General features: G+C 52.7%; 1 protein-coding gene across 1 annotated transcript in view; it reads left to right on the forward strand.

The window, feature by feature from the left end:
- The window catches only part of PNPLA7 (patatin like phospholipase domain containing 7), a 182,873-nt gene that overhangs the window by 78,542 nt on the left and 82,189 nt on the right, over positions 1 to 22,142 (forward strand). Inside the window, exons 21-23 of the mRNA XM_054393395.1 lie at positions 6,015 to 6,075; positions 10,243 to 10,392; positions 21,479 to 21,542. Coding sequence (XP_054249370.1) covers positions 6,015 to 6,075; positions 10,243 to 10,392; positions 21,479 to 21,542 — 275 coding nt within the window. The remainder of the gene's footprint in view (positions 1 to 6,014; positions 6,076 to 10,242; positions 10,393 to 21,478; positions 21,543 to 22,142) is intronic.

Here is a 22,142-nt window from a genome sequence, read left to right on the forward strand (position 1 = left end):
TGTTTGATCCCATCTGGGGCCTGCAAAGCTTCAATAACACCAGGGGTTTATTCCAGTTGAGGATCTAATTTAGCTCTCCTCCTCCCTTGTCCCTCAGTAAAAAAAAAAAAAGAAAGGAAAGAAAGCCTTAAGCAAACTGGTAGAGAATAATCTCAGCTGCTGGGAAGAGCTCGGCAGAAATGAAGCTGCTATTATGGGAGCTTGTGGAGGTAAAATGGCTCTGCCACTGCTGCTTTACCCCAATTGCATTTCCTTTGTAGAATAAAGAGCCCTTGGCAGCTCTGTTTCCCCTGCTGGCTTGGATCCCTGTGTGCCAGAAAGCCCTTTTATATGTCCTTTAAGTCACAGAAGTACCTGAAGGTCTATAGCACCCTGCAGGGAAGGCACCAGTAAATCATTATGGAATGTATTTAACTTAAAGGTGGCCTACTGGATGGCTGACAGAAAGCTTGGAGGGCTTAACTAGCCTCATTTTTAATCTTCCAAGCTGCTGGAGAAAGTCCTGAGCTCACCTGCAGCCTATCTTGCTCATGACAAGAATACTGGTCAGAGAGTGATGGAATGCTTTGGTCCTCAGCATCTGGGGAAAGCTTCTTGGCTGTGAGGGTGCTGGAGCCCTGGAGAGGGTTCTTGCTGCAGTAGCATTGTGATAAGAGGTGGAGTGACAAAGGATCTCCAGTCACACAAGATGCTGAGGGGACTGCATCTGTCTTATGAGCAGAGCCTGAGACCCCTGGGGCTGTTCAGCCTGGAGGAGATCTGAGGCTCAGCAAGAGCTAAAGGGTGAAGGGCAAGAGGCTGGGGCCAGACTCCTGTCAGTGGTGCCTGGCAAAAGGGAAAAGGACCTGGAGGTCCTGGTGGACAACAAGATGCCATTAACCAGCAATGTGCTCTGGTGGCCAAGAAGGCCAAGGGCATCCTGGGCTGGATTAGAAGGGCTGTGGTGAGTAGGTCAGAGAGGTTCTCCTCCCTCTCTACCCTGCCCTGCTGAGGCCACATCTGGAATATTGTGTCCAGTTCTGGGCCCCTCAGTTCAAGAAGAACCTCAGGGAACTGCTTGAGAGAATCCATCCCAGAGCCACAGAGCTGCTGCAGGCAGTGGAACATCTCCCTGTGGGGACAGGCTGAGGGAGCTCTGGGGCTTGGAGCTTGGAACAGAGGAGCCTGAGGGCTGCCTTCATTGCTGGGGATAAAGATGTGCAGGGCTGGAGCCAGGCTCTGCTCAGGGATGTCCAAGGACAGCACAAGGGGCACTGGGGGCAAGCTGGAGCAGAGGAGGTGCCAGGGGAACAGAAAGGAAAACTTTGTCACTGTGAGGCTGCCCAGAGAGGTAGTGGAGTCTCCTTCTCTGGAGATTTTTCAAGCCCCACCTGGATGTGTTCCTGTATGACCTGCCCTGGGTGACCCTGCCCTGGCAGGGGGTTGGGCTGGATGATCTCTGGAGGTCCCTTCTAACCTCTAACATTCTGTGATCTCTGGAGACATTCAAAACCTGCCTGGACATGTTCTTGTGTGACCTTCTTTGGGTGAACCTGCCTTGGCAGGGGGATTGGACTTGATGATGTCCAGAGGTCACTTCCAACCCCTACAATTCTCTGTGTGAAGTAAGTGGTGCTTGGGAGAACACCCAAGCCCCAAGGTGGATGGAGCAGTCAGAGGGTGTTTGCCCCATCCCCAGCAGGGGATGCAGAGCTGAGGTCCTGCCTGGCCTCCTCACTGAAGGACATTCCTTTTGGAGCTGGAATTAGTCATCTGAAGGCAGGGAAATACAGTCCCCTTGGGAAAGTGAAGTTCAGTCCTTGCCCTGCAATGCAGAGGCTGCAGGTCTGTGCAGTAATTTGGCAGTGGTTAAGCAGAGGGGAAGGGAATGGCTTCCAGAGCCTTGGCTGTGGCAGATGCAGAAACAGAGCTCCAGGATCAGTCTGAGGGAGCTGGGGGCATTGGAGGCTGCTGGGAGAGCTCGGCTGGGCCTTGCTGGGGAGGGAGCTGCTGCAGGAACATCCAGGAAGACAACATATTTGTAGGGTCAGAGGGGTGGGATTGTGCAGAGGGAAGTGCTCTCTAATGCCACTTGAGAAAGGGAAACACTCTTCGGCCTGCTTTGCCCTGCACAGGAGTGCTCTGCTGAGTTCATCTGGGAAGGGGAGTAGGTGGGAGGAGGAACAAGAACAGCATTGGATTTCCTTTGCAAAATGTGTGTCTGAGCTGAGTGTCCTGCTCTGGGACAGATGTTGTGAATTTCCAGCTGCTGCAGTGCCTGTGGGAGCTGGAGGAGCCTGGGGGCTTTGGGAGAACAGGAGGGATGCCTCTGGAATCCCCAGGAGCTTTGGGGAGTGAGGCATGCTTCAGAGCTGTAAGGCTGGCTTCCTCCCTGCTGCTCTGAAAACTCCTTTGCACGAGCTGAGGACAGGGGATTTTTGATTGCTCTGGGGCTTGATTTGGAAGCTGACTCTTCATCATTATGACCCAGGCAGACTCCATGGCTCCAGAGTGCAGACTCCTGCTGGGAGACCCCAGGGGTCTATATTTAGGTTGCTGCTGAAGCCTTGAGACCTTTCTGGGTCATTTCACAGCTCGAGATGGTAGCAGCAGGTAGAGAAGTGCCCTCCTTGTCCCAAGGAGAAGTTTAACCTGCACTTGCAGTGCTCTGCTCAGGCCTGGCCTTACACCAGAGCTGCCTAAGCCATTAGTGGTGAAGTGATTAGCTGTGATTAGCTGAGCAGGACCCTCTTGCTGCTACTGCAGCTTCTAATCATGAGGGATGAGAAACCAAACTCCCTCCCAACTGAACCAAGCTGGGCTCTGTCCCTAGCACAGGGCTTCCAAAAGTTGCACTCACTTTGCTGTTAATTGATGATTCTGGGCTGCACCTTTCTGCCTTTCTGCAGGGCAGATTTTCCTGCCAGCCTTGGCTCTAAAGTGCCCAACATGATGCCAGCTCCTGGGGCTGCAGCTCTGTGTCTGTGGGGCTGGGTGGTGGTGCTGGAGGAGCCTGGAAAATCCAGGGATGAGCACATCAGGCACTTCCCAGTGTGCTGTGAGGGCTGTCTAGCCCTGGGTGGCACTGTGGAAGTCACAGTTCTGCATCTGCAGATGTCTGGGAAGTGCTCTGTGCTCCTCTGGCACCGTGCTGGGTGTGCTGGGCTTTGTGTGGGAGAGGGGGTAGGAGCTGTGCCTTGCTTCTGGAAAACCAGTGCCCAGTCCATCAGGGGCTCCACTGTGCTGGGAGCACTGCTGGAGCCTGGGTGGCACACTGCACCCCCCAAGTGTTGGGAACTCAGGGTTCAAAACTCAATGCTCAGCAATAGCTGAAGGGTGGGGGGCAAGGGGATAGGGCCAGGCTCTGCTCAGTAGTGCCCAGGGACAGGACAAGGGGCACTGGGCACAAACTGGAACCCAGGAGGCTCGCTCTGAACAGGAGGAGAAAGTTGTTTGGTGTGAGGGTGTTGGAGGCCTGGAGCAGGCTGCCCAGAGAGGTTGTGGAGTCTCATCTGGAGAGCTTCCAACCCCCCCTGGGCATTGTGCTCCTGGACAAGCTGCTGTGGGTGCCATGCTTTGGCAGGGGCTTGGACTGGATGCTCTGGAGAGGTCCCTTCCTACCCCACCCTGCTGGGATTCTCCCAAGTCAGTCTGGTTTTCCCAGCAGTGCTGCCACAGTCCCTGCCATTCCCCATGTCCGAACTACTGCTGCCAATTCCCAGAGCTTTTCCTACAACACACAGCTAAATAGCTTGGGTGGGAATGATGAGTGGCTGCTGAATCACTGCCCAGATGTCTGCACCAAGGCACCTGCTGCCTCCATCTCCTCTGGGCATGCTGGGAATCACAGTTTACCTTCATTCCCTGTCTGAAACCTCCTAGCTAATCTCTGCTTGCTTCCTCTTGCTTTCCAAGCCAGCCCCCTCCATGCCACTTCTGGTCCTCTTCTGGGTCCCCTGGCTTCTTTGTCTTGGGCTGCATTGAGCAGTGCTGCTCCTTCTCATGCCCTGTCACTGGAGGGGTTAGAGCAGAGGTGCCTGGAAACCTGAGGGGTGATGTTTCCATGTTGGTTTGGAATGGGTTGCCCAGGGAGCTTGTGGCTTTTCCCTCCCTGGGTGTGCTCGAGGTCAGGCTGGATGAGGCTAGTTGAGAGGTGTCCCTGCACCTGGTGGGGAGGAGATGATCTCTGAGGTCCCTTTCCACCCAAACCATTCTGTGACCCTCTGGGTTTGAGTTCTTCCCAGATGCTCTCCATTTGTGGGAGCTGCTGGGGCTCCCTGCACACTGATGGCTGTAGTTTGATCCCTGGGGGTGTTGTGGTTTGTATTGACTGAGGGATGTCCCTCAGAGGGATGGACAAGTCCCTCCTCAAGGAAAACACTGCCTGGCTCTGGAAGACAGACTGGGGCTGGTACTGTAAAACTCCATGGAAATTTCAGGCCAGTCCTTAGCTCTGATCCCAAACTGATGTTCCCTGCACGTTGCCATGACTGCGACAGAGTGACTCATCCTGTTATGGTTTGCAGTTTGCTTGTCTGACAAAGTCACCAGGGAAATAATATTTCCATATCTATAGGGTCCAAGGCTGTAAGATCTGCTCTAGCAAACACAACAAACGATATTTCCTGGCAAGGGGAGCAGCCAACTGGAAAATGAGACCAATAGGTTCTATTCTTAGGCCTGTCATTAACCTTGGACATTTTGCTTTTAACTTAGGTGGAGCTCAGCTGTCTGGAAAGCAGGAAAAAAAAAAGAGTTATAAATACAGGAGATGGGTTTAGTAAGTAATTAAAATTCCAGCATTTGAGGTGTTTCAGAGGTGTTAAATGCTTGTGACACCTTCCAGAGCTGCTTGAGGGAAGTCCTGCTGTGCAGATGCAGGTTGTACTGCCTCCAGGTCTGGTGTGCCCAGCACAAGAAGGACCTGGAGCTGCTGGGGCAGGTGCAGAGGAGGACACGAAGATGAGCAGAGGGCTGCAGAACCTCCCCTGTGGGGACAGGCTGGGAGAGTTGGGGCTGTTCAGCCTGCAGAAGAGAAGACTCCAGGGAGACCTTAGAGCAGCTTTCCAGTACCTAACAGGCTCCAGGAGAGCTGGGGAGGGACTTGTGATGAGGGTTGGGAATGCCAGGATGAGGGACAATGGCTTTGAGCTGGGAGAGGGGAGATTGAGACTGAAGGAGGCTCTGGGGAGACCTTGGAGCAGCCTTCCAGTACCTGAAAGGGGCTACAGGAGAGGGACTTTGGACAGGGAGTGATAGGATGAGGGACAATGGCTTTGAGCTGGGAGAGAGGAGATTGAGAGTGGAGATGAGGAAGAAATTCTTTGGAGTGAGGCTGGGGAGACACTGGCACAGGTTGCCCAGGGAGGCTGTGGCTGTCCCCTCCCTGGAGGTGTTGAAGGCCAGGCTGGATGAGGCCTTGAGCACCCTGGGCTGGTGGGAGGTGTCCCTGCCCATGGCAGGGGTTGGAACTGGATGAGCTTTAAGGCTCCTTCCAACCCAAACCATAACCATTGTGTGGTTCTGTGATCACTTTTACTGAAGATGCCTTAAATTGGTTACTGTAAATGTTCACTCTGGGGCTCAGGTGTCTGGATCCTGGGGGTCATCTGGGGGATCTGTTTGAGTAGAGACTTGAGCTGTTCAGAGCAGAAGCTGGAGATGTGCAGTGGCTACTGAACAGGGAGATGGACATTGAGGTACAGGCACACTGCAGAGAGAAACAAGGAGACTGCAAAGGCAATCTGGTGTTTCCCCAAAGACTGGGGTCTTCCTTCTGCTCTCAAAGCAGGTGAAACTCTGCCTGGTTTGGGGCTTTGTGGAGCTTTCTGTGGGTTCCAGATTAGAGTAACACAAGGTAAAAGAGGACAAATGCTCTGTCAGCACACCCTGCAGCCAGGAGAGCAGCCCTGCTTATCAACTCCTGTTTGGTTCAACCTGAGATACCAGAAGCTTGGAAGACTCCAATCCACTGCACTGGGTTTGGTGCATTCTTCCTGAATGCTGATTTCCTTTCCTTTCTCTCCCACTGCCAGGTTGTGACCAGACTTATTCATTTGCTGGGTGAGAAGATTCTGGGCAGTCTTCAGCAGGCAGGTAAGACTCATCCTGGACTCTTCCCATTGATGCTGCTGAGTCCTTGGAGCTGGATTTCCCTCCCTGGAGCTGGATTTCCCTCCCTGGAGCTGGATTTCCCTTGTTAAATCTGGAAAGAGAAAGCCTGAGCATGAAAGGAGACTTTGTGGGTGAATAACAGGGGGTGGTGGTTTTATAGAATGGTTCAGGTTGGAAGGGGCCTTACAGATCCTCTGCTCCAACCTCCCTGCCATGGGTAGGAACAGCTCACAACTAGACTTGGCTGCCCGAGGCCTCTTCCAACCTGGCTTTGAATCATAGAATCATAAAGGTTGGAAAGGACTTTTAAGATCACAGAGTCCACCCCTAACCCTGAGCACTAAACTGTCCTGAAGTGCCATGGCCACAGGTTTCTTGAGCTCTACCACTCCACCACCTCCCCGGGCAGCCTGTTCCAATCCCTTACCATTCTTGCATCAAATGTTTCCTAATCTCTAACCTAAACCTCCCCTAGGACCACTTCAACTCATTTCCTCTCATCCTATTACTTACTTCTTGGGAGAAGAGACCAACACCAGCCTCACTGCACCCTCAACCTCCTCTTCTCCAGCTCCCTCATCTGCTCCTGGTGTGACCTGTCCTCCAAACCCTTCTCCAGCCTCATTGCTCTTCTCTGGACACCCTCCAGGACCTCAGAGTCTTTCTTACACTGTAGTGCACAGAACTGACCTCAGCACTCAAGCTGTGTGTGTACAGATATGGTGGGCTGGGTTTTGGGTTTGTTTTTTTTTTTTTTTCAGGTGGATCATAGTTAATTAAGTGAGGGGATGGAAGGATTTGCAATTGAGATGCCACAGATGTACGGGGAAATTTCCTTGGAGTGTCTTGCAAGGGAATAATTCCAAAGGAGCACTGGAAATAGCAGCTGTGATAGGCTTGGCTCAGATAGTCCTGCTGGGTGGCATCTGCCTGCAGACTGACTTCATGTGTCCAGATTTGCATCATCCTAATGAGCTGTCTGAGGGGAAAAGGTCTGCCCTGGCTTGGGTCTGGAGCTCTGTGTATGTGGCAGAGACAAAGTGAAGGATTTTCATGGAGGGGAGGGGGGTAGGAGGAGATCTTCCCCATCTTCTTGAGCAGCTTTCAAAAGTGAAGAGATGCACTTTAAGTGCTGAGGGGGCTGTGGGCTTCATGGGGGTTGTGTTGGTTTGGGTTGGGTTGCTTGGGGTTTTTAATTTACTTTCATTGCTCTCTTTGCAAAATTCCAAGGGGCCTGAACATGAGGTCAGAGATGTCCCTGCTTAATTGCTGGGTGGTTGGACTGGATGACCTCTGAAGGTCCCTTCCAACCCAGTGCATTCTCTGATTCCATGAGGTTGCCAGCTCTTGTGTCTTGGAGCAGTCCTGGGGAGTCAGTGTGAGATGCTCATCAATAGCTAGTGGGGAGGGGCAAGAGGATGGGGCCAGGCTCTTCTCAGTGGTCCCCAGCAACAGGACAAGGGGAAAGTTCTTCCCAGAGGAGAAAGTTCTTCACAGAAAGAGTAATTGGCCAGTGGAGCATGCTGCCCAAGAGCTGGTGGAGCCACTGTCCCTGGAGGTGTTCAAGAAAAGATTGGATGTGGCACTTGGAGCCATGGTTTTAATTGTCAGCAGGTGTTAGGTTGGACTTGATGATCTCTGAGGTCTTTTCCAACTTGGTTGATTCTGTGAAACGGACACAAACTGGAACCCAGGTTGCATCTGAACAGGAGGAGAAAGTTGTTTGGTGTGAGGCTGTTGGAGGCCTGGAGCAGGCTGCCCAGAGAGGTTGTGGAGTGTCCTTTGGAGAGCTTCCAACGCCCCCTGGGCATTGTGCTCCTGGGCAAGCTGCTGTGGGTGCCCTGTTTTGACAAGGGTCTGGATGAGGTCTCTTCCAACCCCCACCATGCTGGGATTCTGTGGCTCTCTGGTGATAATGGTCCTTAAGCCTCTGTGCCAGCTGAAATGCCTTTGTGTCCTCGGGCAGAGCCTGCCCTGCCAGGGAAATGGGACAGCATGGGTCTGGAGAACGTGGGAGGAGATCAGTGCCAGCAACAGGAGTTCAATCACAGAATCACCATTGAAGTTCTGAGGAGGGGAGGACTGGTGGAGATGAAGGGGTTGAGCAGTGATGTGTAACTGTTTGAACCTCCAAATATCTTCTTGAAGATCACCAAAAAGAGTGGGGAAAAAAATATTGAATGTTCTGTGCAGAGCTATTTTAGAGACTTGAAATGAGTTCCTTTGTGTCCTGCAGTGTGCTGTCAGTCTTGCACCCAGGCTTGGAAGGAGTTTTCATATTCAGTTACCTCCATATGTCCATCTCAAGAATTCAGCTTATTGGTACAAAGTGCTTTTGCTGGGTGAAAGGAGAGAATCAGGATGTTAAATCCTAACTGAGATGACACTGAGTCCCCTGAGTGCTTGGAGCTGGGTGTTAGCTGCAAAGTTAGGGCTGGCTGGGAAAAGAAATGGCATCAGAATGAAAGAACAGTTTGAGGAGCACCACACTCATGGATTTTCTCCTGTTCTAAACCATCCGGGAAGCTCTTCCTCTTGGTCACAGAGAGGTTGTGGATGCCTCCTCCCTGGTTCAAGGACAGGCTGGGTGAGGCCTTGGGCAGCCTGGGCTAGCTGAGAGTCATCCCTGCCTGGGGGGTTGGAGTAGATGACCTCTGAGCTCCCTTCCAACTTAGGCCATTCTGTGGTTGTATGATTCACAAAATGTCCTCTTTGTCCTTACTCAGCCTGCCGTATTCTATTGGAGAGGCTTCCACAGTTACTTGGCAGCCACTCTAGAGGTTCCAAATTTTATTTCGATGCTCCTAAGCAGGTGTCTGGGAAGCTTCCCATTTCCCATCTCAGATAGTGAAAGCAAGGGTGGTGAGACACTGGAACATGATGCCCAGGGAGGCTGTGGATGCTCCCTCCCTGATGATGTTCCAGGCCAGGTTGGAGAGCCCTGGGGCTGTTTAGTCTGGAGAAGAGAAGGCTGGGAGGGATCTGATCAATGTCTATCAGTATCTGAGGGGTGAGTGTCAAGAAGAAGGGGCCAGGCTCTTTTGGGTGGTGCCCAGTGATAGGGTAAGGAACAAGAGGTACAAGCTGCAACCCAGGAGGTTCCACCTCAACATGGTGAGCAGGCTGCCCAGAGGGATTGTGGAGTCTTCTTCTCTGGAGACTTTCAAAACCCTTCTGGGTGTGTTCCTGTGTGCCCTGCTCTGGCAGGGGGATAGGACTGGATGATCTTTGGAGGTCCCTTCCAACCCCTACCATTCTGTGGTTCTGTGGCAGGACCTTGAACATTGTGGCCTGCTGGAAGGTGTCTCTGCCTGTGGCAGGGGAGTTGGAACTAGAAGATCTTTAAGGTCCCTTCCCACCAAACCTTTTGGCATATTTTGATCATGGTAAGAGGTCTGGAGGTGTTTTGGTTTTTCAGTCAAGTCAGTTCTTTTGGTGAGCTCCATCAATGCCTGCTCCAAAGTGGTGGCTGTTCAGAGTGACTCAAAGTGCCTTTGTATCTTCTCCTTAACAGGTCAGGTGAATGCACATTGCACTTAGCCTGTTCTGCCATCCAGATCCATGCCTGACTTCCACTCACCCCTGCTGTGTCAGCAGCCAGAATGGTGCAGATTGATCTCTCATAGAACCCTGGAATGGGTTGGGTTGAAAGGGACCTTAAAGCTCATCCAGTTCCACCCCCCTGCCATGGGCAGGGACACCTCCCACCAGCCCAGGCTGCTCAAGGCCTCATCCAGCCTGGCCTTGAACACCCCCGGGGAGGGGACATCCACAACCTCCCTGGGCAACCTGTGCCAGTGTCTCCCTACCCTCACTCTCAAGAATTTCTTCCTCATCTCCACTCTCAATCTCCTCTCTCCCAGCTCAAAGCCATTGTCCCTCATCCTGGCACTCCCAGCCCTTGGCAGAAGTCCCTCCCCAGCTTTCTTGTAGTCTTTTGCAGGTACTGGAAGGCTGCTCTGAGGCCTTCCATCCTCTTAGGAATGAAATATGTGGGAACTCTTCCCTTTGCTGTGCTCTGGAGGATGTTGCATTGCTCTTGGTTTAATCAAATCAGTGACACTTTCCTTGCTGCCTGACAGCTGAAGACAGCACAATGGCACTGAGCTTTGGAGCCAGCTGATGACACAAGTGGCTCTCTCCCAACAGGTCACCCTCTGGGCCTGCACAGCTCCAGCAGCAAGTGGGATGCTGGAAATCCTGCCAGCAACCTCTCCACAGTGGCCATCATGCCAGTGTCTGAGGAGGTGCCACTGACAGCCTTCACCCTGGAGCTCAAGCATGCCCTGAGTGCTGTGGGTAAGGAGAGCTGGGGGCTGGTGTGGGTGAGGAGAGCTGGGGGCTGGTGTGGGTGGAAGGGGAGCTGGGGGCTGGTGTGGGGAAGGGGAGTGGGTGTGGGGAAGGGGAGCTGTGTGTGGAGAAGGGGTGCTGGGAGCTTGGTGTGGGGAAGGGGAGTGGGTGTGGGAGGGGGTACTGGTTGTGGGGCCGGGGTGCTGGGTGTGGGCCGGGGTGCTGGGTGTGGGGGGCCGGGGGTGCTGGGTGTGGGCCGGGGTGCTGGGTGTGGGGAAGGGGAGCTGGGTGTGGGAGGGGGTGCTGGGTGTGGGGAAGGGGAGCTGGGTGTGGGAGGGGGTGCTGGGTGTTACTTGGTGAGAGGAAGAAATGCTGCTTGTCTCTTCAGAGAGGTGTGGGCAGGTAGCTGTTGTTGGTTGAAGGGGGACTGATGCTGCATTAGGGCAGCAGGGGGGTACAGCAGTGCTCAGGAGCAGCCTTCCCATGGCCTCCTGCTTCTCTCTGCACATCCCAAAGGTGTACTTAACTAGAGTGGAAAACTTTGTGGCTTGAATGACTCAGAAATGGGAACCAGTCTGCCTGGCCTCTTGCCTTGCTGCCATCAGCACTCCTTGTGCCGCAGGGACTTCAGGGGACAGATCCCACCAGCAGTGCATCTTTCCATGGAGCCTGCTTGAGAGTCTGATTCTTTCCCTTTCACATCTGAGGCTCTTTCAGGGCTCCTCAGCTGTACCTCTTCATCCAGCAAAGGCTTCCCTGCACAGTTTTCTTTTTCAGTCAGTGGTAAATGTGAAACTTGATGGAAGAGGCTTGTGGAGGAGATCTAGGTTGGCACTGGAGGCCCAAACTGAAGTCTCAACTCACTGCCCTGTTTGTTGCCAGCTTGTTTGTCTGTCTCATGCTCACACCCCCATGGACCCAACTCCCAGCTGAGCCATTCAGTGCTGTATCCTCTGGTGCAGTTCTGAGTTCCAGCTGCTCACAAGCTCCTGTTCCCGATTCAGTTCACGCTCAGGGTCTGCCATTTCCTGAGCATCCTCTGCTCCTCCCCATGCACTGTCACAGATCTCTGGAGTCCATCCCCTGCAGCCCTTTGCTGACTTGTTAGTCTGCTCTCTCACAGCTGCTTGTGCTGAAAGGCACAGGTTGCATGGTGCTGGAGGTGGAACCACTTCCACCTGGCTTTGTGCTTTCAGACCTTGTTGGGTATCTGGAGCTGGCACCATCCTGCTTAGAGACTCTTCTAGGTGAACAGGGCCAAAAAAAGCTGCTGCTTCTTCTTGAACTCTCTAACCTTTTGAAGCATGAATTGGGTGCAGCTGAGGGAGCTGGGGTGGTTCAGCCTGGAGAAGAGGAGGCTCTGGGGAGACCTTAGAGCAGCCTTCTAGTACCTGAAGGGGCTCCAGGAGAGCTGGAGAGGGACTTTTGACAGGGTCTGGGAGTGACAGGACAAGAGGCAATGGCTTCAAACCAGAGCAGAGCAGATTCAGATTGGATGTTAGGAACAAGTTCTTTACTATGAGGGTGGTGGAATGCTGCAACAGGTTGCCCAGGGAGGTGGTTGAGGCCAAATCCCTGGAGGTATTCAAGGTGAGGCCCTGGGCAACCTGATCTGGTGGAGGATGTCTCTGCTGACTGCAGGGAGGTCAGACTGGATGGCATTAGGAGGACCCTTCTGGCCTGGACCATGCTATGATTCTAATGGTGGAGGTGTGGAGCCAGAACTGATTTGTGGGTGGTTGAAGGATCCTCTTACTCTGAGAAGGCAGCAGAATTGTGCATCCATATCAGAGCCCAGCTCTCAGCCACAGCTCTGTTGCTAATGGGTGCTTCTTAGGGCCTCCTGCCAGCTTGTTTTGCTGTGTGACAGCACTCACAGCCTGCACACAGCCAAACCACCAAACAGGGACTTCAGGAGGACTGCTCAGGGTAAAACTAACTCCTCTGGCTGAAAGCAGCTAGACCGTGACCATGGAGGGCTTTGTTGTGATCACTTGGCCTTTCCTGTCCTCATTCTGTCCAGAGAAGGGCCACAAGGATGAGCAGAGGGATGGAGCTCCTCTCCTGTGGAGACAAACTGAGAGAGTTGGAGTTGTTCAGTCTGGAGAAGAGAAGGCTCTGAGGAGAGCTTCTTGTGGCATTCCAGTGTCTGAAGGGGGTTACAAGAAAGCTGGGGAGGGACTTTTGAGGGTGTCAGGAAGTGATAGGACTGGGGGGGGATGGAGCAAAACTGGAAATGGGGAGATTCAGATTGGATGTTAGGAAGAAAATCTTCACCAAGCAGTTCCCTAAGGTCCTTCTTGACCTGAGGGGGCCAGAACTGGACACAATATTCCAGATGTGGCCTCCTCAGGGCAGAGGAGAGAGGGAGGAGAACCCCCCTTGACCTACTGACCACAGCCCTTCTAATCCACCCCAGGATGGCATTGGCCCTCATGGCCACATTTCAGTTTAGTTTCAGACTGTCCTGCTGTTCACCTGACCCTTAGAACCCTCTCCTTGTTACACCTGGGGGAGCTGAAGCCTTCTGTGTCAGGCTTTGCATCAGAGCCATGGTGAGCAGCTGGTGTGGTGGAGCTTCCTGCCCCTGCCACGTGAGCACTTCCCAGCTCCTGCCTTCCAACCTGGCTAATTAACACTTGGGGCTGGGGTGGGAGCTGTCATTAAACCTTAAACCTAGTTATGGAAATGAGAGGTGGTCCTCAAATGCTTGAGGAGGCTTAATAGAAAACCTTTCTTTGAAGGAGGTCTCCTTCAGTGTGTTTGTTCCTAATCTTGAAACCAGAGGCTTTGCTGGGTAGATTTACTGCTATTAGCATATGGTGGTTGTTTATTCTTTTGCTTTTCCCAGAACCACCTCTTTTTACACTGTAAATTGTGATCGGATGTTGTGATTTAACACTTGTCTTAACATCTGATCCATATCGTTTTGTTGCTCCAGGTTTGGAATATGTTCCAGAGCCCTAGAGTGTAGCTTTAGTACGTGGGGAGAAAGCAGCTTGGTTTGGCTTTCTTCTGCTGCTTGGTCTGCTGGGTTACAAAATTGATCCTCTTCCTGTCAGTACTGACTTAGATGAACATTGCAGTGATGCCTTGAGTCCCCTTGCTGCAAGTTGGAGACAAGAGGATAGAGGAAATGAGGTCAGTGGATGATAAACTCAGCAGGAGCTGGCGATGGTCACTTACAGCCCAGAAGGCAACCATGTCCTGGGCTGCATCAAATGAAATGTGTCCAGCAGAACAAGGGAGGGGATTCTGCCTCTCTCCCCTCCAGGGAGACCTCAGAGCAGCCTTCCAGTACCTGCAAAAGACTACAAGAAAGCTGGGGAGGGACTTTTGACAAGGGCTGGGAGTGCCAGGATGAGGGAAAATGGCTTTGAGCTGGGAGAGGGAGATTGAGAGTGGAGAGGAGGAAGAAATTCTTGGCAGTGAGGCTGGGGAGACACTGGAACAGGTTGCCCAGGGAGGCTGTGGCTGTCCCCTCCCTGGAGGTGTTGAAGGCCAGGCTGGATGAGGCCTTGAGCAAGCTGGGCTGGTGGGAGGTGTCCCTGCCTGTGGCAGGGGGTTGGGACTGGATGAGCTTGAAGGTCCTTCCAACCCAACCCATTCTGTGAGTCGAAGAATCTTCATGTTTCAGTGGAGTTTGTTCTGTTCAAGCTGGGTGCTGAAGCAGTTTCTTGGTGCTGGCAGGAGCAACCCAACCTTGATTTGAGACAGGTACAAATGTAAGATGTGCTCTGAGCACTGAGAGAGCAGGGATGTCCTGCAGAGCGTGGTGAACCAGAGGCTCCATCACTGCTTCCTCACTCCAGTTCCTTCAGTGTGAAAGCCCTCACTTGGAATCCTGGTCTGTGGGCCTCCAAAGAAAGAGGATGTAGGATAGAAACCTTTCCAAGAGCAGGGAGAGGATTTTTCCCTGCAGAGCTGCAGGGCAATGGAGCCAGGCAGAACAACCACAGTGAGCAATTCTGATCACTCTTCCTGGTGCCTATTTTTATTAGCAATACTTTTCCCTCTTCAATCCTGGTAGAGCTGAGAACATCTCTGATCAAAAAGATCTTCTGCAGTATTCAGGGTTGTTAAAAGGATTTGCCTAGATGGTTTTTTTTTTTTGTTCTTTTTCTGTGAGCAGCTAAATGCCAGCACGTGGCTGTGTGGATTCTGGTTCTGTGGGAGCCCTCTCATCATACAGACTGCAGTCAAGAAGGCCTCAAATCCAACAGATGTTTCCCTCTCCTTCCTTTCTGCCCTTTAAATATAAACTAGCTTTTCATTTCTATAAATGTGGAATGCATTGGAAAGTTCCCTGAGATGCCTTCACCCATAATTTATTGGAGTTTCTGATTGTGCTTCTGCCTGAATTTACTTTCTTTACACATAGTTTAGGTCTCAAAGAATCCCAGTAGGGTGTGGCTGGGAAGGGACCTCTGGAGCTCATCCAGGCCAATCCTGCTGCTCCAGCAGGGCACCCACAGCAGCTTGCCCAGGAGCACAATGCCCAGGGGGGCTTGGAAGCTCTCCACAGAAGGAGACTCCACAACCTCTCTGGGCAGCCTGCTCCAGGCCTCCAGCACCCTCACACCAAACAACTTTCTCCTCCTGTTCAGATGCAACCTCCTGGGTTCCAGTTTGTGCCCAGTGCCCCTTGGCCTGTCCCTGGGCACCACTGAGCAGAGTCTGGCCCCAGCCTCTTTCCCTATACCCTTTAGCTATTGATGGAATCACAGAATTTTGGGTTGAAAAGCTCTCTAAGGTCAGCCATCACAACAGCCCTGCAAAATCATAGAACCATAGATCTGTTTGGGTTGGGAAAGCTCTCTGAGATCATGGAGTCCAACCATCAACCCAACATCACCATGGCCACCAAACCATGTCCCCACGTGCCATGCCCCCAGGTTTCTTGAACACCTCCAGGGATGGGGACTCCACCACCTCCCTGGGCAGCCTCTGCCAATCCCTGACCACTCTTGTAGCACAATTTTTTTTCCTAGTCTCCAACCTAACCTTCACCTGGCACAATTTCAGGGTAGGGTTAGGTTGGAGACTAGATTCTGTCCCCTCCCTCCTGACCCCCCAGCCCTCAGGAATTTATAAACATTTATTAAATCCTCTCTCAGTCTTCTGGAAAAGAGAAGACTGAGAGGGGATTTAATAAATGTTTATAAATACCTGAGGGCTGGGGGTCAGGAGGGAGGGGACAGGGACAGGCTCTGCTCAGTCACACCCTGGGATAGGACAAGGAGCAGTGGATGTAAGCTACAACACAGGAGGTTTCACCTCAACGTGAGGAGGAACTTCTTCACTGTGAGGGTCCCAGAGCCCTGGAGCAGGCTGCCCAGAGAGGTTGTGGAGTCTCCTTCTCTGGAGACTTTCCAGCCCCATCTGTCTGTGTTCCTGTGTGACCTGTGCTGGATTCTATGCTCCTGCTCTGGCAAGGGGTTGAACTGGATGATCTCTTTGGGTCCCTTCCAACCCCTGACATCCTGTGATCCTGAGATCGTGTCCTCCTATCAACTGATACCAGGGAGAAGAGACCACCCCCCCACACACACTGCAACCTCCTTTCAGGGAGCTGTAGCGAGCAATGAGGTCTCCCCTCAGCATCTTCTCCACACTAAACACTCCCAGGTCCCTCAGCTGCTCTTCTCTAGACCCTTCCCCAGCTTTGTTGCCCTTCTCTTCAGCCCCTCAATGTCCTTCTTGGAGTGAGGGGCCCAAAACTGAACCCAGTATTTGCTGTGTGCCCTCACTCTGATCTCAATCAGCACTGATCAGATCCCCTCTCAGGCTGCTCTTCTCCAGGCTGCTCTTCTCCAGGCTAACCAACCCCAGGTCTCTCAGCTGGAAGATTTAAATATTAAGTGTTTCATGTGGTGCTTGGACCCTGGCACCACTTGGTGTTTTTTGTGGGGCAAGAGCTTCTGACACTGATGTCCAACTCATCACTTCTGTGTGAGACATCATCTTGTGGCCTTGTGTTAGGCCAAAGAGAAGTTCTCTTTTGATGAACTCCAGACAAGTTCAGTTTGCTGTGCTGAGTTTGTTCCACAGTGCATTTTGTCCTGGCTTTATCTTTCTGTGTATTTTTTTCCAGCTGAGGTAAATTTACAACCATTTCTAGGCAGCAGAGGTCATCCCTTAACCCCTGGGCCTCTGATTTTTCCAGGCAACTTTTACAGATTCACAGATTGCATTGGGCTGGAAGGAAGCCTCAAAGCTCATCTTGACCAACCCCCCTGCAGGCAGCAGGGACATCTCCAACCAGATCCGGCTGCCCAGGGCCACACTGAGGCTGATCTTTAATGTCTCCAGGGAGGGAGCCTCAATCAGTTGGGGTTGTTCAGTCTGGAGAAAAGAAGGCTCCCAGGTGACCTTCTTGTGGCCTTCCAGTATCTGAAGAGGGCTACAAGAAAGCTGGGGAGGGACTTTTTAGGCTATCAGGTAGTGACAGGACTGGGGGGAATGGAACAAAGCTGGAAGTGGAGAGATTCAGGCTGGATGTGAGGAAGATGTTCTTCCCCATGAGAGTGGTGAGAGCCTGGAATGGGTTGTGCAGGGAGGTGGTTGAGGCTCCATCCCTGGAGGTGTTTGCAGCCAGGCTGGATGAGGCTCTGGCCAGCCTGCTGTAGTGTGAGGTGTCCCTGGGCATGGCAGGGGGGTTGGAACTGGATGATCCTTGTGGTCCCTTCCAGCCCTGACTGATTCTGATTCTATGATCACCTCCCTGGGCAACCTGTTCCAGGATTTCACTACCCTCACTGTGCAGAACTTCCTCCTGATGTCCAACCTAACTCTGCCCTGCTCCACTTTCAAACCATTGTCCCTCATCCTATCCCCATAGCCCCTTCTGAACAGTCCCTCCCCAGCCTGCCTGGAGGTCCCCTTCAGATACTGAAATGCAGCTCTAAGGTCTCCCTGGAGCCTTCTCTTCTCCAGGCTGAACAGCCCCAACTCTCCCAGCCTGTCCCCATAGCAGAGGTGCTCCAGCCCTCTGATCATCTTTTTGTGGACCATAAGAACTCAGGCAGCTGTATTTCCACTCCTGCATCTCTTAGGAATTTGATGTCATGTGGAAAGAAATTACCCAGGTGCCATGCATGGGAAGAAGGGAAGTGTTTGGTGCCTCAGGTGTGGTGTTAATATCTCCTTACTGGGGCAGATGTGAGCTGGGAGGCCTTGCTGAAGGGCTGTCTTGAGCCTTTTCCTGAATGCCTTTTATCTTTAAGATGAACTGAACCTTTGCTACTTGCTGGCATATTTTTCCCCTCCTCACTTCTCTTTCATGGAACTGTAGCTCTGTACTGAAAACCAGATGACACTGGAGTATCAGATTAGATGTTCCATGAGGTTTCCCTGTGAATCATGATCCTCTGTGCCTGGGGTAAGGCTGCTGCCATGCACTTTTCTCCCCTGAAGCACATAAAATCCGGGATTCAGAATCCCAATGAGTTCACTGAAAGAATAAATCCCCTGGGGGCTGTTAAAAGTCACCACATCTGCCAGGAGAAATCCATGAACTGAAATTGCTGGAGGCTGGGAGAATGTCATTACATTTGCTGTGCTCTTCCCCTGCAAGCTGCTGCTGGTTGCAGCCAGAGAGGCACTAAATATTTAAGGTTGCCTCCCATCACCTCTCCTGTCTTCTGAACTCAGATCTCTTCACCCCATGCCTGCTCCTGCTGCAGGAGAGCAGCCTCTGAAGGAGCAGGTGGCTGCTGGAGGGATGCTTCCATGCTGCCAGCTGCAGCTGTAGCTGCCTGCAAGGCTGATGTCAGGTGTGGAGAGAGCATCACTGGGTGATGGTGTTTGGGCTGCTGAGCATTTGTATGCTCAAGCAGGACCTGGGAGGTGATCTTGTGTTACCTGAGCTGCCTGTGTCTGTGCTGTGCATTGCATGGGCTGGGCTGTAGGTTAAAAACATCAACTTTTCAGCACTCAGGTTGGAGTCTTTGTCTGATCTGAGAGTTTTGTGTGCCATGAGAGCCCACAGCTAACTGCTGCAGCTGGAGTCACAGACTCCTTTGGGTTGGAAGAGACCTTAAAGGTCATCAAGTCCAGGTGTAGTTGTCTAAATCAATCTTACTGGAAGGTTCTTGTCTGTGTAGTTTGCAGATTCAGATGGGAATGGAGGTCTGTGCTGCATTGGTGAGGCTGCAGCTAGAACACTGAGTTCAGTTTTGGGTCCCTCACTCCAAGAAGGACATTGAGGAGCTGGACTGTGTCCAGAGAAGGACAACAAAGCTGGGAAGGGTCTGGAGAACAGGGCTGGGGAGCAGCAGCTGAGGGAGCTGGAGGTGTTCAGTCTGGAGAAGAGGAGGCTGAGGGGAGACCTCATTGCTCTCTACAGCTTTGGAGGTTGCAGTGAGGTGGGGGTTGGTCTCTTCTCCTCAGTATCAGGTGATAGGACAAGAAGAAATGGCCTGAAATTGTGCCAGGGGAGAGTTAGGTTGGAAATGAGGAAAATGTTCTTTGCTGCAAGAGTGGTCAAGGATTGGAAGAGGCTGCCCAGGGAGGTGGTGGAGTCCCCATCCCTGGAGGGGTTCAAGAAATGTGTGGCCATGGCACCTGGGGCCATGGTTTAGTGGCCATGGTGGGGTTGGGTTGATGTTGGGCTGGATGACCTTAGAGGGCTTTTCCAACCAAACCAATGCCATGACTCTGTGAGGAGGGGCACTAACACATGGTGTTGGACACTCCTGCCTGCTGGGGTGGCAGTTCCAGGGCTATGTGCCTGAGAGTGATTTCTTTTCTTCCTTTATTGCTCAGCAGTTCAGTTAAAGCCCCACTTTTGGTCCTGCTGTTTCAGGAGAGCACATATGTTGGTGTTCTTGATTGCATTAATGGAGAGTTAGTTAATTGCTGGTTAATTGGAAGCTTGTGCCAAGCTGGAAGCATGGAGCAGATGGTTGTTTTTTCTGAAGCAAAGCAGAGCTGCTTGGGTGGAAGCATCACCATGTTCTGTGCTGGGGATGAGTAAGGCTCTGGGCATCTTTGTCTTGCTGTGTGAGGCACAGAGGGGATGCTGGGCAGGTGACTCCTGGGCTGGCACAGCTGCCTGGCTGTCTGCACCCTCCTGTCTGGGCCAGCTTCTGTCAACTGCTTCTTCCCAAGCAGAAAAGTCAGGGGAGTGGACAGGATTTGTGAAGCCAGATGCCTCTCCAAGGCTCTTTTCATGCCTGGGTGGCTGTCAGGAGGATGGAGCCAGTCCCTCCTCAGTGATGCCCAGTGACAGGACAAGGGGCAGTGGGCACAGACTGGAACCTCAGCTTCCATCTGAATAGGAGGAGAGACTTCTTTGGCAGCAGGCTGCCCAGAGAGCTTGTGGAGTCTTCTTCTCTGGAGACTTTCAAGACCCATCTGGATGTGTTCCTGGGTGACCCTGCTCTGGCAGGGGGCTTGGACTCAATCTCTGGAGACCCTTTCCAAGCCCTACCATCCTGTGATTCCATGATTTTCCAGTTGTGTTACGTTTCTTCAGTGAGAAGTCAGAGCTTGCTTGCAGTTCTCAAGATGTTGGTCCATCCCCTACCATGCTTCAGACCTCTCTGGCTGAGGAGGCCATCACCTTGCCTAACACAAAGTTGCACCCCAGCTCCAGAGTCTGCCTCTCCCCTTGCACTGAGGGTGTTCTGGCTGGCAGGGACACTGGGGTTAGTGGTTTGCCCTCAGGGCATGGTCCCCAGTGCCTCAGACCTGCATGGTGCTCCTCTGCCAGCGTTCTGGGACCTCAGGGACAGGGTGCAGGGAGGTAACAGCAAAGGCAGAGGTGGAGCAGGCTGTGCTCTCCTCAGCATTAGTCTTTCTTGCTTGACATTTTTATTGCATTCCTCAGCTCATTTGGCATTCCTGGCTCTTCATCTTTCCCTGCTGAACTGCCACCACTCTCATAAAGCTCTGTAAGTCACAGAGCCTCCAAGAATATTTGCTCCACATATCAGTGCTGCTTAGCTGAGAACTTTGACACCTTAATGAACACAGATGAGAACTCTGCTGTTCAGTGCTTTTCAAAACTCACCTGCCCTCTCCCATCTCATCTCCATCGTGTGCAGTGTCATCAGTATTGCTTCTGGGAGATCTCTCTTGAGCCTATGACACCATCCCAAGTCATGCAAAAGCAGCTGTTTGGGAGGCTGAATGAATCATAGATCCATGGAATGGTTTGGGTTGGAAAGGTCCTTGAGGATCACCCAGTTCCAAGCTCCCTGCCATGGGCAGGGACACCTCCCACCAGCCCAGGCTGCTCAAGGCCTCATCCAGCCTGGCCTTGAACACCTCCAGCAAGGGGGCAGCCACAGCCTCCCTGGGCAACCTGTGCCAGTGTCTCCCCAGCCTCACTCTCAACAATTTCTTGTCATCTCCAGTCTCAATCTCCCCTCTCCCAGCTCAAAGCCATTCTCCCTCATCCTGGCACTCCCAGTCCTTTAAGGTCTTCCTGGACCCTTCTCTTCTCCAGGCTGAACAGCCCCAACTCTCCCAGCCTGTCCCCACAGAGGAGGTTCTGCAGCCCTCTGATCATCTTGGTGGCCTCCTCTGGACCCTCTCCAGCAGCTCCAGGTCCTTTGTATGCTCGGGGCCCCAGAACTGGAGGCAGTGCTGCAGGTTGCTGGTGGAGTATTGAATAGGAAGTTGTACTGCAGCAGAGTGGTTTGGGGTTCATCTGGGGAGCTGGATCAGGGCAGGATGAACAAAGGAGCTGTTTCAGTAGGTCAGTCAAATGACTTTTTTTCTTTGAAACCAGATTCTTGGGCTTTCTGTGGTTGCAGAAGGTGCATGATGTTCTGAGTGGTGTGTCTGGGATGATGCAGCTGCAGTAAACTCATCCTACCTGACACTGAGTACTGGGATAAAAGAGAGCTTTGTAGGTTGCCACCAGTGCAGGAACAGAGCTCTGGGAGTGTGGAGAATGGGAAGCTGCTGTAGAAAGTGTGAAAATGTTGGTGAAGCCTTTGTGCCGCAGCTCTGGTCGGTACACGGATCCATCATGACCCTGGAAGCAAATTCACAGCCCCACATTTGCTGTGGCTGCACTTTCCCCAGGCAGTTGGGCAGGAGCTGGCTGGCAGATGCTCACACAGGAAACTTCTTCTCCTTCCAGGTCCTGCTCTGCTGCTCACCAGTGACAACATCAAACAGCGACTTGGTTCTGCTGCTCTGGACAGGTACCTGCCCTCAGCACCTACAGAGAGATGCAGCAAGGTCCTGTGCTGGCCTGACAAGGTGTCTGGGGAGAAAACTCTGTGCCCTGCTGCAGGGTCTGCTCCCACACCAAGCTGGATGAGACAGCAGTGCTTCAGGAGGATTTGGTTCCACTATGGGTGGTGGTTTCCATAGTTACTTCTGAAACTGGTGGGCACACCTGAACCTCTTAAGGGTCAGCAAGGTCAGGTTGGAAGGTCCAGCACCTGGGTGAGGGCAATCAACAACAGGCTGGGGAATGAAGGGCTGGAGAGCAGCTCTGAGGACCTGTGGGTGCTGGTTGGTGAGAAGCTGGACATGAGCCAGCACTGAGTGCTGCCAGCCCAGCCCCAGCCTGTCCTGGGCTGAGCCCCAGCAGTGTGGGCAGCAGGGGCAGGGAGGGGATTCTGCCCCTCTGCTGTGCTCTGCTCAGATCCCTCCTGCAGTGCTGGGGCAGCTCTGGAGTGCTCAGCACAGCACAGACAGGGACCTGGTGGAGCAGGGCCAGAGGAGGCCACAGCAATGCTGGCAGGGCTGGAAGCTCTCTGCTTGAGGCCAGGCTGAGAGAGTTGGGGTTGTGCAGC

Source organism: Indicator indicator, chromosome 28, assembly GCF_027791375.1.
Source record: "Indicator indicator isolate 239-I01 chromosome 28, UM_Iind_1.1, whole genome shotgun sequence".
NCBI classification, from domain to species: domain Eukaryota; kingdom Metazoa; phylum Chordata; class Aves; order Piciformes; family Indicatoridae; genus Indicator; species Indicator indicator.